Source organism: Ovis aries, chromosome 25 (genome assembly GCF_016772045.2).
Source record: "Ovis aries strain OAR_USU_Benz2616 breed Rambouillet chromosome 25, ARS-UI_Ramb_v3.0, whole genome shotgun sequence".
Taxonomy (NCBI): domain Eukaryota; kingdom Metazoa; phylum Chordata; class Mammalia; order Artiodactyla; family Bovidae; genus Ovis; species Ovis aries.
In genome coordinates, this window is record NC_056078.1 from 18,598,519 (window position 1) to 18,612,363 (window position 13,845).

The window sequence follows — 13,845 nt, forward strand, 5'->3', positions numbered from 1 at the left end:
AAGAAATAAGATCTTTCCTATCACTTAACTACTTAACTCTAATCAAATGAAAACTATCCAAGTGGTTCATGATGACAAGAGTTAAATGCTGGCCAAAAGCTGCCTTGAGCAATGCAGTTACTTTATACATAATCTAAAGTAGCAACCTCTACAGTTGAAAATGCTCTAAATTACCTGAAGACTGAGATTTTTTAAAATGCTAAATTAAAAAGTACATTTTCTTCATTAATTAAAATGACACTTTATTAAAGTGATTTGGAGGAACAAGACTGAAATAGTGTATTAGGAAATCCATTAGTACTTCCTTCTCTTAGCTTCTGCTGTCCAATTTATGCAACCCACTCAATTCAGGTTCCATTTAGGGTAAACGGAAGGCAAAACTGCCATTTTCCTGCAGGCTGATGGTTATTTTTCAGCTATTTTTGTTCTCACTCAATTCTCAAAGAGGGTATCAGTACTACATTACAAATCATTCTGTATTTTTCAAACGGACCAATACCAGCAACATTCGTTTACCACTTTTCCCTGTCATTTTATTACCTTTCCCTCTTTTTCTTAAAAAATTAACTTTCTCCTTCCATTACAATTCTTATTTCCGTTTGTGTTGCGTCTACCTTTCCTTAAAACTTTCCCAAGGTTTTTTGGCAATGCGTTTCTTTTTGGCTGTGCTGGTGCTCCATGCTGCGTGGCCTTTCTTCTGGTTGTGACAGCTGGTGGCTACTCTAGTGGTGGTGCGTGGCCTTCCCTCTGGTTGTGACAGCTGGTGGCTACTCTAGCGGTGGTGCGTGGCCTTCCCTCTGGTTGTGACAGCTGGTGGCTACTCTAGTGGTGGTGCGTGGCCTTCCCTCTGGTGGCTTCTCTTGTGAAGCATGGGCTCTAGCACTCCTGGGCTCTGCAGCACAGGTTCCACAGCTGCGGCTGCTCGGCAGCACGTGGGATCTTCCCAGATCGGGGATCAAACCTGTGTCTCTTGTGTTGGCAGGGAGATTCCTTACCACTGAGCCACCAGGGGAGCCCTTCACAAAGGTTTTCTGATCTTTTCAAACCTACTCTCCTGACTTCTTTTCCATCTTCTCTGCACTTCCATGTGGACTACCTTCTGTAACAATTCTTTGAAGTTGTTTGTCCTTTGGGGACTGCTGTCTAGAAAAACCATGGAGAGATATTCTGTTCCTACCAACACATATTTTTGGGATCTCCACTGCACTACAGAACCTTTATTTGCCAGAGCAAAGTGCTTCTTAACTTCTTAGGAAGATGAAGATGACGATTTGGAAAAATAACTGCAACATCAGAGGAGCACTTCATACAAGCTTGGGACTATGCTAAGGACTTCGTGTACTTTATCTCATTCCACTTTCATGAAATCTCTGAGGCAGGTACCACTATCATTCTTATTATGCAGATGAGACAGGCTTAGCTATAATCCTACCACAGTTAATAAAGAACTAAGGGATGGAGCTGGAACTGAAATCCAGGAATGATTGATTCTGGAATCTGAGGCATCAACTAGTCTCTACTGGCGGGATTACCCAGCTGTTTATTAAACTCTTACAAATGTATAAACTTTTGGTATTGAAGTATGATTTAGTAATACTAATATTACAGTAGAATGTAAGTTAGTAACTATTAAGTTGCTTTTGTTTACCACAACCTGTGAAATGTGGCATGCTACTAACAAATCCTTCTAGTCATTTTATAATGCTTATAGTACATAGATTTATAGACTATCTGCTATTGTGGCTAATGCAAATACAAATGTGACATTATTTTGTTTTATACAAATAAACTGCTGTTTCCTATCATTTAGGGAAAAAATACTAACATTTTCTCCTTAAGGAAGAATAAATCTCTCAGAAGAGGAAGGCCCTATGAACACTAGCAGTGAGAATATGAGTTTAGTCTAAGATTTAACTATTGTTAAATTGGCACACAAGACTAAATTTAGTATCTTTTTACAATGCTTTTATAACGCTTCAGAAACACAGGCTCAAAGCCTCATTCCCATCTCCAAAAGACCCTTAGAATGACAGTATAACTTCCAAAATCTATTAACATATTTTCCTCCCATCACAAATTTTCAACTTACCGTCTAAAGTAGTAAAATCTACAAAACACTGGTGAGTGAGTTGGTTCTTCTCCCTTTTTACTCCGAATAAGTCTACATTCTCTGCACTTTTGCAAATTAGGCCCTATCTCACAGCAGGAGTCATCCTGTAAAAAGGATTCCCCAGTTTGCTTCAGCTTCTTGACTTTACGCCAATCCTTCAATACTGAACGAGGGATGCCAGCTGTAAAACCAGTAGAAAGTATTAGCAAGATGTATCTTTTCACAAAGGTAAACTCCTTAATATTCAAATCAACTGAAAAGATCACTTGGAATGAAGGCAAAAAAAAAAAAAAAATTTCACGCCAATCATACAATTATGACCATATATTAAGATTGTAAAAAAAAAAAAGATTACAGTCCTAGGTATTCATTATAACTAAAAAATCAATAGCATTTTTATTATTCTACTCATCAAATGAACTCTTAACTTCAGTATGATTGAAATGCACAGCTAAGTGAAATTTCCAACTGGTTGAAATCTTCCTACGTTCAATATTTGTATCTATTTAGAAGCAAACATGAGAAAGGTTCATTTTCAATGGTAACCTAGAGCTAAAAATATAGTTCTTCTACACATAAATTAGGTATACGTCAGAAGAGTCTCTTTCAAAATGCACATGAAGATCCTAAAGACCAAAAGTTAATACTTCTAGAAATTATAGGCTAGTTTCAATGTATTTATGTAGTTTTGAAATATTTAATCTGATTCTGCAAGGAAAGTGTGAACCAAGACAAATGCTGATTTTATCACAATATATTTGTGGGAAGAGGGCTAAGATTCTTCTCCTAATATCTCTCCCTTATTATAATGCCTTCCATTTGATATCAATATATTGATAGAAGCAGTATCTTTTAGAAAAATAAAAGGGTTTGAAGGATGTGAAAGAAAAAAACTAATATTAAACTGGCTGTTTTTATTGATGGTATAAAGGAAAGGCATCAGGGAAGTCTAGAAAAACAAAACTCAAATGCACTATACTGTGTAATATTTACAGGGAAAAAATTATCTACTGTACTCTGCATCATTGCTCAATCACATTTATTAACTTGAACTTAACTGTTGTTATAACACTGGCTCAAGTAATCAGTCATCTATAGAGCAGCAATCATAATAAACCGTGGAAAATTCTCAGAGATACCAGACCACCTGACCTGCCTCTTGAGAAACCTATATGCAGGTCAGGAAGCAACAGTTAGAACTGGACATGGAAAAACAGACTGGTTCCAAATAGGAAAAGGAGTACATCAAGGCTGTATATTGTCACCCTGCTTATTTAACTTCTATGCAGAGTACATCATGAGAAATGCTGGGCTGGAAGACACACAAGCTGGAATCAAGATTGCCAGGAGAAATATCAATAACCTCAGATATGCAGATGATACCACCCTTATGGCAGAAAGTGAAGAGGAACTCAAAAGCCTCTTGATGAAAGTGAAAGAGGAGAGTGAAAGCGTTGGCTTAAAGCTCAACATTCAGAAAACGAAGATCATGGCATCCGGTCCCAGCACTTCATGGGAAATAGACAGGGAAACAGTGTCAGATTTTGTTTTTTGGGGCTCCAAGGTCACTGTAGATGGTGACTGCAGCCATGAAATTAAAAGACGGTTACTCCTTGGAAGGCAAGTTATGACCAACCTAGACAGCATATTCAAAAGCAGAGACATTACTTTGTAAACAAAGGTCCGTCTAGTCAGGGCTATGGTTTTTCCAGTAGTCATGTATGGATGTGAGAGTTGGACTGTGAAGAAGGCTGAGCCCCGAAGAATTGATGCTTTTGAACTGTGGTGTTGGAGAAGACTCTTGAGAGTCCCTTGGACTTGCAAGGAGATCCAACCAGTCCATCCTAAAGGAAATCAGTCCTGGGTGTTCACTGGAAGGACTGATGCTGAAGCTGAAACTCCCCAATACTTTGGCCACCTCATGCAAAGAGTTGACTCATTGGAAAAGACCCTGATGCTGGGACGGATTGTGGGCAGGAGGAGAAGGGGACGACAGAGGATGAGATGGCTGGATGGCATCACCGACTTGATGGACGTGAGGCTGAGTGAACTCTGGGAGTTGGTAATGGACAGGGAGGCCTGGCGTGCTGCAATTCATGGGGTCGCAAAGAGTCGGACACGACTGAACTGATAGAGCAGCAAGAACTCATAACATCATATCTAAATTAAATGTAGCCTCTTCTATTTTTAAAAATATATTCACTTAGAAGCTTTACATTTTGGGACAAGCAAATATTTGTTGACTCCTGTAAGCATACTCATATTGCCCATATTAATCCAGTTATACGCTAGACTTGAGGTTTACAGTTTGTTATTTCTATCATGGTGAAAGAATAAACTATTTCCTACCATCGTGCTTACTACTCATGCCCATTTTATGGATCAGAGGCAGTTCAAGTGTTCTCCTGAGATTATATAGTTTTTGCAGAAGCACATAGCAGAACTGTTGTGTGTCCCGAGTGCTCACTATCACCTGTTGATAGCATGCACAGTACAACTGCAGCAAGATCACATACATCTTAACACGGGGTTTAAACTCCAGGGTGGCCCATTTCAAACAGGCGCCAGTATCAAGCCCTTTTATGACTGCTCCTGGTTCTTTACAATTACATGTTTTGTCACTAACAAAAGGCAAGGAACCATTTGGCTTAATCCACTAGAGAAACACATACGTGGGCAAACAAATACCACTTATGGAATAAAAAATGTTTTCAGAAGGCTTGTGTAAAAGGCTTGTTATTTCTTCCATTGTGTGTAAGACAGATTTCTCTGATGAACTATATTAAAAAATTTAGAGCTTCTAGAAGTCAGAATGAACAACAGAATAGTGCTGATACTTTTTGGTATACTACTTCCAATCATTTATTTACTACTGCTGCTGCTAAGTAGCTTCAGTCGTGTCTGACTCTGTGTGACCCACAGATGGCAGCCCACCAGGCTCCTCCGTCCCTGGGATTCTCCAGGCAAGAACACTGGAGGGGGTTGCCATTTCCTTCTCCAATATATGCAAGCATACTGACCCTATGGACAGCAGCCCATCAGGCTCCTCTGTTCACGGGATTTTCTAGTCAAGAGTACTGGAGAGGGTTGCCATTTCCTTCTCCACATTTATTTACTACTTTATTATATCAGAATAAACTAAGTAAAATCTTTCTACTTAAACTGAAAAAGGACTATTAACCAATATACCTTTACATTCCAGACAATGGAACATCCATTTGAAGTATGGATAACCATACTACTGTGAACAATTTAAATATAGTATTATAAAAAAGAATGAGACATTCATTTCAAAGCAACTCTCAATTCTGTGACAGAAATGAACACGTAGACCATTTTTTACAGTAAATGAATAAATTATAAAGATAATTTATAAGGTCATATAGAGTCTGTTTTTGATATTATATCTTTTGCTTCTAGCCTAGGCCAAATGTGACTATGCTGAAATCCATCTATATATTTTACTGTAATATTATTTGAATAGTAAATAAAATAAAACTCCATTTTCAATTCTACGTATATAATTTATTGGTGCCATCTAAAATCTAAAAGTTTGAGACTGAGACACTTGGCCAACAAAAAAATATCTAACTCAATGGATATTTATTCTTCCTTTATACCAGATTCAACCTTAGTTTTCTAATTTTCAGCAAATCCTTAAAGCAACTGCTCTAGCAACAGAAAACTAAGGGGGAAGAAAATAAGAAAAATACACACTAACCTTTAATCTGTGATACATGCCATCACCCACAAAATATTTTTTTGAGGTATAGAAATGAACTTGGGTAACAGTTAAACCACTGTTTTTGTGTATCACAAGACTTAAATTTAAATTTGATGGGTAATTTCAGTACACAAAACAATATTATCTAAAAAATTAGTCAAGGAAAAGCAGATAACTTTTAATTATCAGTTAACAAAAGGCCGCAGACATGAAGATATTTCAAAATAGCAGATAAAGCAAATTCTATTATACCTGGCTTTAGAATGTACTAAAAAAACCACACTATATTTGTGTAATGATTATATATGTATAATAATCCATGCAATCATATTACACTATGTACAGACCTCACTCTTTTTTCAGTTGACTATGATTGATGATAACTGCAATGAACATGAAAAGGACAAAGATTTAATCCATGAGGGAAATAACCCACTCAGGTTTAGAATTTATGAACTCCCAATTTAAAGAACTTTTCTAGAGAGCCCAGAACAAAATCCAACCAACTCTCCCCATAATTAACAGGTGGTGTTTAATAGTCACTTAATATTATTTTGGACTTGGGAATAAATGGGACTTAAAGTAGTCTGTGTTATGCTAAATGTTATTTACTTTAGGGGAGATTTAACTAAGCCTTACAACTTGGGGAGGGGGAAGTGCTGATTCCAGTTTGTCTTAAAACTTACTTGGAAACATGTATAGTCACTGTCTCCAAATGAAAACAGAATATATACTTCATTAAAAGTTAATTTTATAAATTTAAGTTGATAACAATATCATAAGCATTAAAAGCTGGAACATTCCTATCTCTGTTTTCTTTAAGTTTAACTACAGTATCTGAATACTCAACACTAAAAGAAATGTTTTGTGAAACAAAAGAGAAATCACACTTATAGACCACAGTAAGCCTCTGGAATTCATTAGGGAAGTAAGCAGAACACTGCAGAGAGAAAAAGCAACAGGGTATACGTTCCACTTCTCAAATGAATGGCACGCATCCTGTATCCTCTTTTGTCAATCTCCCTCTCTTTCTTTCTTCTTATGCTGGCATTTCAGTCTGTCAGCCTCTCCGTCTCTAGCTGAGCTTGGTTTCCTTCGTTCTTTCACTGCTGACTGTCCTTTTCTATGATTCCATCCTCCTGCTTTTCTCTCGTTCACTTTGCCTCTGGCTCCCACACAGGCATATGGGAAAGACCTCATTCACAGAAAAGGCCCAAATAAGAGCCTTTAAGCATCCAAATGTTTATGCGAAGTACTTCTGATGTCCACATTGTCACAGATATTTCATATACTGCATGTGGATGAATACACAGATAGTGGAACTATGAACCTCTTTCTGCATTGTGCAACATACCTAAAAAAATAAGCAAACTGAGAAAAACTAGTTCTGGAGTTAAAAACAGACTGGTTCCAAATAGGAAAAGGAGTACGTCAAGGCTCTATATTGTCACCCTGCTTATTTAACTTCTATGCAGAGTACATCATGAGAAACGCTGGGCTGGAAGAAGCACAGGCTGGAATCAAGATTGCAGGGAGAAATATCAATAACCTCAGATATGCAGATGATACCACCCTTATGGCAGAAAGTGAAGAGGAACTCAAAAGCCTCTTGATGAAAGTGAAAGAGGAGAGCGAAAAAGGTGGCTTAAAGCTCAACATTCAGAAAACGAAAGATCATGGCATCCGGTCCCATCACTTCATGGGAAATAGATGGGGAAACAGTGGAAACAGTATCAGACTTTATTTTGGGGGGCTCCAAAATCACTGCAGATGGTGACTGCAGCCATGAAATTAAATGATGCTTACTCCTTGGAAGAAAAGTTATAACCAACCTAGATAGTATATTCAAAAGCAGAGACATTACTTTGCCGACTAAGGTCCGTCTAGTCAAGGCTATGGTTTTTCCAGTAGTCATGTATGGATGTGAGAGTTGGACTGTGAAGAAGGCTGAGTGCTGAAGAATTGATGCTTTTGAACTGTGGTGCTGGAAAAGACTCTTGAGAGTCCCTTGGACTGCAAGGAGATCCAATCAATCCATTCTGAAGGAGATCAGCCCTGGGATTTCTTAGGAAGAAATGATGCTAAAGCTGAAGCTCCAGTACTTTGGCCACCTCATGCGAAGAGTTGACTCATTGGAAAAGACTGTGATGCTGGGAGGGATTGGGGGCAGGAGGAGAAGGGGACAACTGAGGATGAGATGGCTGGATGGCATCACTGACTCGATGGATGTGAGTCTGAGTGAACTCCGGGAGATGGTGATGGACAGGGAGGCCTGGCGTGCTGCGATTCATGGGGTCGCAAAGAGTCGGACACGACTGAGCGACTGAACTGAACTGATCATGTATTCTTCCTTGTAGCCACAAACAAGTTTTGAAACTTTTACTAATTATAGAAATTCTTCTTGAATACAGAAATGAATACACAAAACCACAAAACCCTGTTTTTCTTCAGCTGTTACCCACTGCTATGGACTATTTGAGTGAGTAACATTATTAGTTAAATAGAAGTTAATTTCATTAGGTTTTCAATTTTGTCTCCAGATGACAGAAGGGTGAGATATGGGCCATATCCACACTATTCTGTAGTTCTCTTCTACAAGTGAGACTTTAAGGAAGTTTCTGTGAAAATGAATTCTTTTTTCAACTATTATCTTGTTATAGGCAAATATCTAATACAGTCATACCTTGGGGATAGTGTGGGTTCAGTTTCAGGCCACCATCAAAAGTACACAACTCTTCCTCTCTCCCAGTGCATATAAAAGTTACACTTACACTGTAAGAAAGTCTAGAGTGTGCGACAGCATTATGTCTAAAAAATACACATACCTTAATTTAAAAAGTTTACTGCTAAAAAAAAAGGCTAACCATCATCTCAGCCTTCAGTGATTTATAATCTTTTTACAATAGTAACCACCTTTTCAGATCACCAAAACAAGTATAATAACAATGGAAAAGTGTGAATTACCAAAACAAGACAGACATGACGTGAGCAAACGTTGGAAAAATGGTGCCAACACTCTCCTTACACAGAGTTACCACAAACCTTCTATTTGTTATTTAAAAAAAAAAAAAAAAAAAAAAAGGCAGTATCTGCAAAGCACAGTAAAACAAGGTATGCGTGTATTCGAAAGCCAGTTTCAGTGTATAGAGATGGTCAAAATTCTGAACGACTACTGAAGTACACAGTGGGTTTTTGCCAACATGAGTGCTATGTAAAAACATATTTTCCACAAGCCTCTTGAAAAAGAAACAGACCTTCTCTCATTTCCTCTTACAGGGTACCTGTGAAGTGTAGAAATGAAGTCAGTGAGCACATTACACTGGGGCAAATGAATGAAATCGAAGATGCCTTTAAGCTCTCTAATTCTTAGAGAACATTGCAAGAACATATAGCCCATTTTACTTGAGATAAAAAATAATTAATTTACTTACCACTATTATTGTTGCTCTGCAACTTCAATTTACTCTTCTCTTTGGCACTCCTGCTGAGAATCCCATTGGGTTTTAAATCTTCTTCCATTTCACCTTTTCTCTTTTGAAGATCATTTTGCTTCTTTTTGTAAGTTGGCTTAGGTTGCCTTTTAGTCCTTTGCTCTGATTTGCTTTCACTTTCGTCTGAATCTCCACTTTCGGAGCCAGATTCATAAGTTCGTTTGGCTTTTCTTCTATTTACTTTATCATCTTTTACATACTTATCAACTATGATCTTACTATCTACACTATTTTGTAGATCATTAGATGTAGAGGCTATTAAATTGACAGAACATGGCTTAATAATTTCTGATACAGAACTCCCTGAATTTTCCATCTTATTGGTATTTCTGTCTTCTTCTGAATGTCTCGTAAGCCAGGCTTTTTTCAGTTTAGTATGGTAGTTTGGTTGACTTGTCTGGGACGCTTGCCCATTTCCTACAGAGTCTGCTTTGTTTATTGTACTACAGACTACAGTGCTATCTAAGAGATGGGAGGCTGAAGATGTCTGATTTTTCGCAGCATTAGGCTCAGTCTCACTGACATTACTACTTTTATATTGAGCTGCAGCCAATGCTGCCTTGTGCTTCTTTAAATGAATAAAATCAGTTGTGCCTGAAAACCCAGAGTTGGGCTGAACAGCACTTCCTGTCTTACTACTGGCTGGTGTAACTGGAGCTGTGATGCTGACCGTGCATTCTTGTGTTTGAGCCACTGAATGACTGACGCTTTTTGAAGAGGTACATTCTAAGGATTTAGAGGCCAAAATGGTATTTGATAATGAGTAAATTATTTCTGAACCACCCCAGCTGGAAACACTGGGGGTAGCGGCAGCAGATGTGAATGTATCCGTTTTGGTATTACACACTGTATTTACAGCAGACATGACTGAACTGGGAACACTGCCCTGTGAGACAGCCTGAGAGTTTTTTTCGGATTTTATGTGAGCACTGTCTGAATTCACACTTGGCAGAATGATTCTTCCACTCTCTCCAGCTTCTGCTGGTTTGAGGCAATCTGTTTGATTTGCCCCAAGTGAAGATCTCTCACTAGCTCGATCTCTGGGAGCTAACTGTACTGCTGGCACACTGTCAAGCTTCGTACTAGAAGGTGGACGCACGATGACAGATGCCGTGGCAGCCTGTGCCTTTCCGCTGCTTTTCTCTACATGCCATTCAGCTTTCTCTTTGCTGAGGTTATTATTAGATTTCCACATTTCTGTCAAACTCTGTTCAGAAGAACTCTTAAAACTTGCCTGAGTATCTTTTGGCTCAGGAATCAGTGTTGGAGGCTTTTGTGATTCTTGAACTTTTCCACCAGCATTTACAGGCATCACTGGAGTTAACGTTGGAGGGGAAAGGCTACTGTAGCTGCTTTCCTTTCTTTCCAGGCTATGATGGATTGGCGGGTGAAATACTGGTGCTCTATGTAAAGCAGGCATACTCCGGAGTGTATTTGTAGAAGAAACTGTCAAATGAGTAGGACTCCTACAGTCATTTCTGAAAGTTGTTACTGAGTGAGAAGCAATTTGATGGGAAAGATGTTCTGGTACCTTGCCTACTAAACCTTCACTTTCTGGCTGATGTTTTATCAAAGGTGGAGGCTTTGAAAGAGATGATATAAACGAAGTCAGAGTTTGAGGATTAGCTGCTGTTGCAAGCGTATTACTCTGTTTTTCAGTGTAAATATTTGAAATCTCTTTGGATGGGTATGACCTTGGTGGCTCATTGACTACACTATTAGACAATGTAGTGAAATAGTTACTTTGAGGCAAACTGTGAGGCACTGAGTGCTTCATTTTATAAAGATCTGATTCTATATCCTTGTCTTGTTTGATGAGATGGCTCTTAGGGCTAGAAGATGACGATGCTACCCTGGAATAGTTATCTCTATCACACTCAAGACCCTTGATTTTAGTCGTAAAGGGAGCAACATCAATACTTTCTTGAAGAATTCGACGGTGCTCCTCCTTATATTTGTTTAATCTCTCTCCAGTTTCCTGGGGTGGTCTCTGTAATTGATTCAATACAGGATCCACAAAATGCCTATGCAAGTGACCATCTTTTCCAGTCTGTGACCTATTTAGATCCAGGTCAGTTTTGGCTGATGTGGATGCAACAGAACGCAATGGTTCAATGAAAGCTTTCCTCTCCAATTCTCTGTAAAGAAAATACACGAAGGTTTCTGTAAACACTTTTTCTTGTATGATGCAAGTATAGCTTCTATGCAATACTATTGTATAATAAGAGTGAAACATGACTTTGCAAGTGCTATAATATTAAGAAAATTAGAAGGGATATAAAACCAGAATAATGATAATTATTAAGCCTAGTTTTAAGACATTTGTTAAAAATACCTGTTTATAAACAATTAAGAAAAACTATAAAAGATATGTTTTAAGCATTGGTGAACTTACTCTTTATGGTGATCTACTAAACATTTTGTCAATGGTGGACTGGAATGTGCTGTGATTTTAAGAGGCCGATGAGGTTCTGCACTGGAAGGTCTGACAGGAATGTGACTAAGTAATCCAATACCATCTGCTGAGGTCACAGGGGTAGGTTGATGTAACCAAGGACTGGGAGAATTCTATAAAAAAAAAAAAAAAAAAAAATCCTTCAGTTACTAGAAAAAGCTAAATACAGTACCACAGTAGGACTTTACAGTGTATTTATGAAGTATGTGACTTTCAGTAAATATATTTTATGAGAAGTATTGAGACAACTACCATAGTTATATGGATTTTTTCATATGATGAAGAAAGCTAATCAGCATTAAAACAGTTTTGTCCAGGGGATTCCCTGGTGGTCCAATGGTTATCTGTGCTTCCACTGCAGGGGGGATGGGTTTGACCCTTGGTTGGGAAACTAATGTCTCACATGCCAGGAGGTGCCGGCAAAAAAAATTATTTCCAGAAATGTGTTGTTATTTACAGACTACAGATCTTGAAGCCAGTGCCTTTACCTTACAAATGACGTACAGAGAACCTAGCTTTTACGATTTCCTAATGTTGTAACACCAAAAGACCATGTTGCTACTAGTAGAAAAAGAAAACATGTTGCTAAAATACATTTCACCAGATTTCACCTGGTTTATTTGCCAATTTTTGTTGTCAAAAGTAGTTTTTCCAATGTCATAATTCATTTAGACTGGGCACAAAAATTATATTTGGAAGGCCCATTTATACTCCATTTCACTGTAGCCATTAAACTTGGAAGTGTGGAGGTACAACAAAACTCATTTTTAATATTAACACGCAGCCTTTCTCGTAGTGAGTATCTGGTGACACTGATGTCTATGTTGAGACTTACAACTATCTAATTACATGCTTCAAGACTGTTTCTATACTATGACTCACTGAAACTCTTCCAGAACATGCTTTGTTGAGTTATACTGTATTGAGTCTGATATTGGGAAAATATAATCCTTTGGTTTTAACAAAGTGAATAAATTTGACATCTCAAAATGAGAATGTAAAAACAATATATCACACCAAAGATACGCTGCTATAAAATTTCTTAGACTAAAAATATACACCATAAACCTCATGTAAGAAAAAAAAATGTATATACACACACATGATCATTCAAATATATGTATAAAAGGTTTCAATTCTACAAGATCCAGAAATCAGAAGTTATACAGATAACAAGAGTTATTGGTATATACCTAAATATACATAAAAAAGAATACTGCACAGCTTAAAAAGGAAATCTTATTACATGCTATAACAAGGATGAACTTTGACAACATTATGCTACATGAAATACTGTATCAGTTCACTTTATATGAAGTATATAAAACAGACAATCATAGAAATAGAAAGTAAAAGTGGGTGTTAAGAACTAGGGGGAAAGGGAATTAATGTTTCACGGGCAGAGTTTCAGTTTTGCAAGAGGAAATAGTTCCAGAGATCTGCTGAATAGCAATGGGAATATACTTAACACTACTAAACCTCACACTTTAAAATGGTTAAATAAATTTAATGTGTGGCTTTTATCACAATAAAAGTAAATTTTTAAAATGTGTTTTACAAGATTCTAGAGGATACTTAAAGTGCATCCTGGTCCACACAAAGGATTAAGTTGTCTCTTGGAGTTTAGCAGTGATCCCCAATCTCCCATTTTTTAAAGTGGGGTTGGTAATGCCCTCAACAACCATTTCTTAGCATGAAAATTAATTTGGTTACAAAAACCACACAGCCCATGAAGGAATAAGAGCCCGGCACCACCATCTTCAGAAATACTGTCAGATAGAGAGAATATCAGCCCCATCTTCACACCCAAATATCAGGAAACTCCAACGTTAGCAGCCTTAAGAGAACAAGGGGCTTAGACAGGCATAGCTTGTAGTATACATCAGCGACATATCAGCTGGGAAATATTTTTCTCTTAAGAATTACTTGGTTATACATACCAAAAGCCTTATAATTTTATATAAATTTTAAATCCAGAAGTTTCACTTCTAGGAATTTACCTGAGCAAAACAACTACGGGTATATACCACAATTAGTTGTGAAAACACTCATTTTTCATTATAGG

General features: G+C 37.6%; 1 protein-coding gene across 4 annotated transcripts in view; it reads right to left on the reverse strand.

The window, feature by feature from the left end:
• JMJD1C (jumonji domain containing 1C) overlaps nt 1-13,845 on the reverse strand; it is a 321,244-nt gene that overhangs the window by 31,750 nt on the left and 275,649 nt on the right. For all 4 annotated transcript variants that reach the window (XM_027962302.3, XM_042241158.2, XM_060406499.1 and 1 more), the window contains 3 exons: nt 11,721-11,893; nt 9,266-11,463; nt 2,090-2,291 (listed from right to left, as the gene is read on the reverse strand). In XM_027962302.3, the coding sequence (XP_027818103.2) occupies nt 2,090-2,291; nt 9,266-11,463; nt 11,721-11,893 (2,573 nt within the window). The remainder of the gene's footprint in view (nt 1-2,089; nt 2,292-9,265; nt 11,464-11,720; nt 11,894-13,845) is intronic.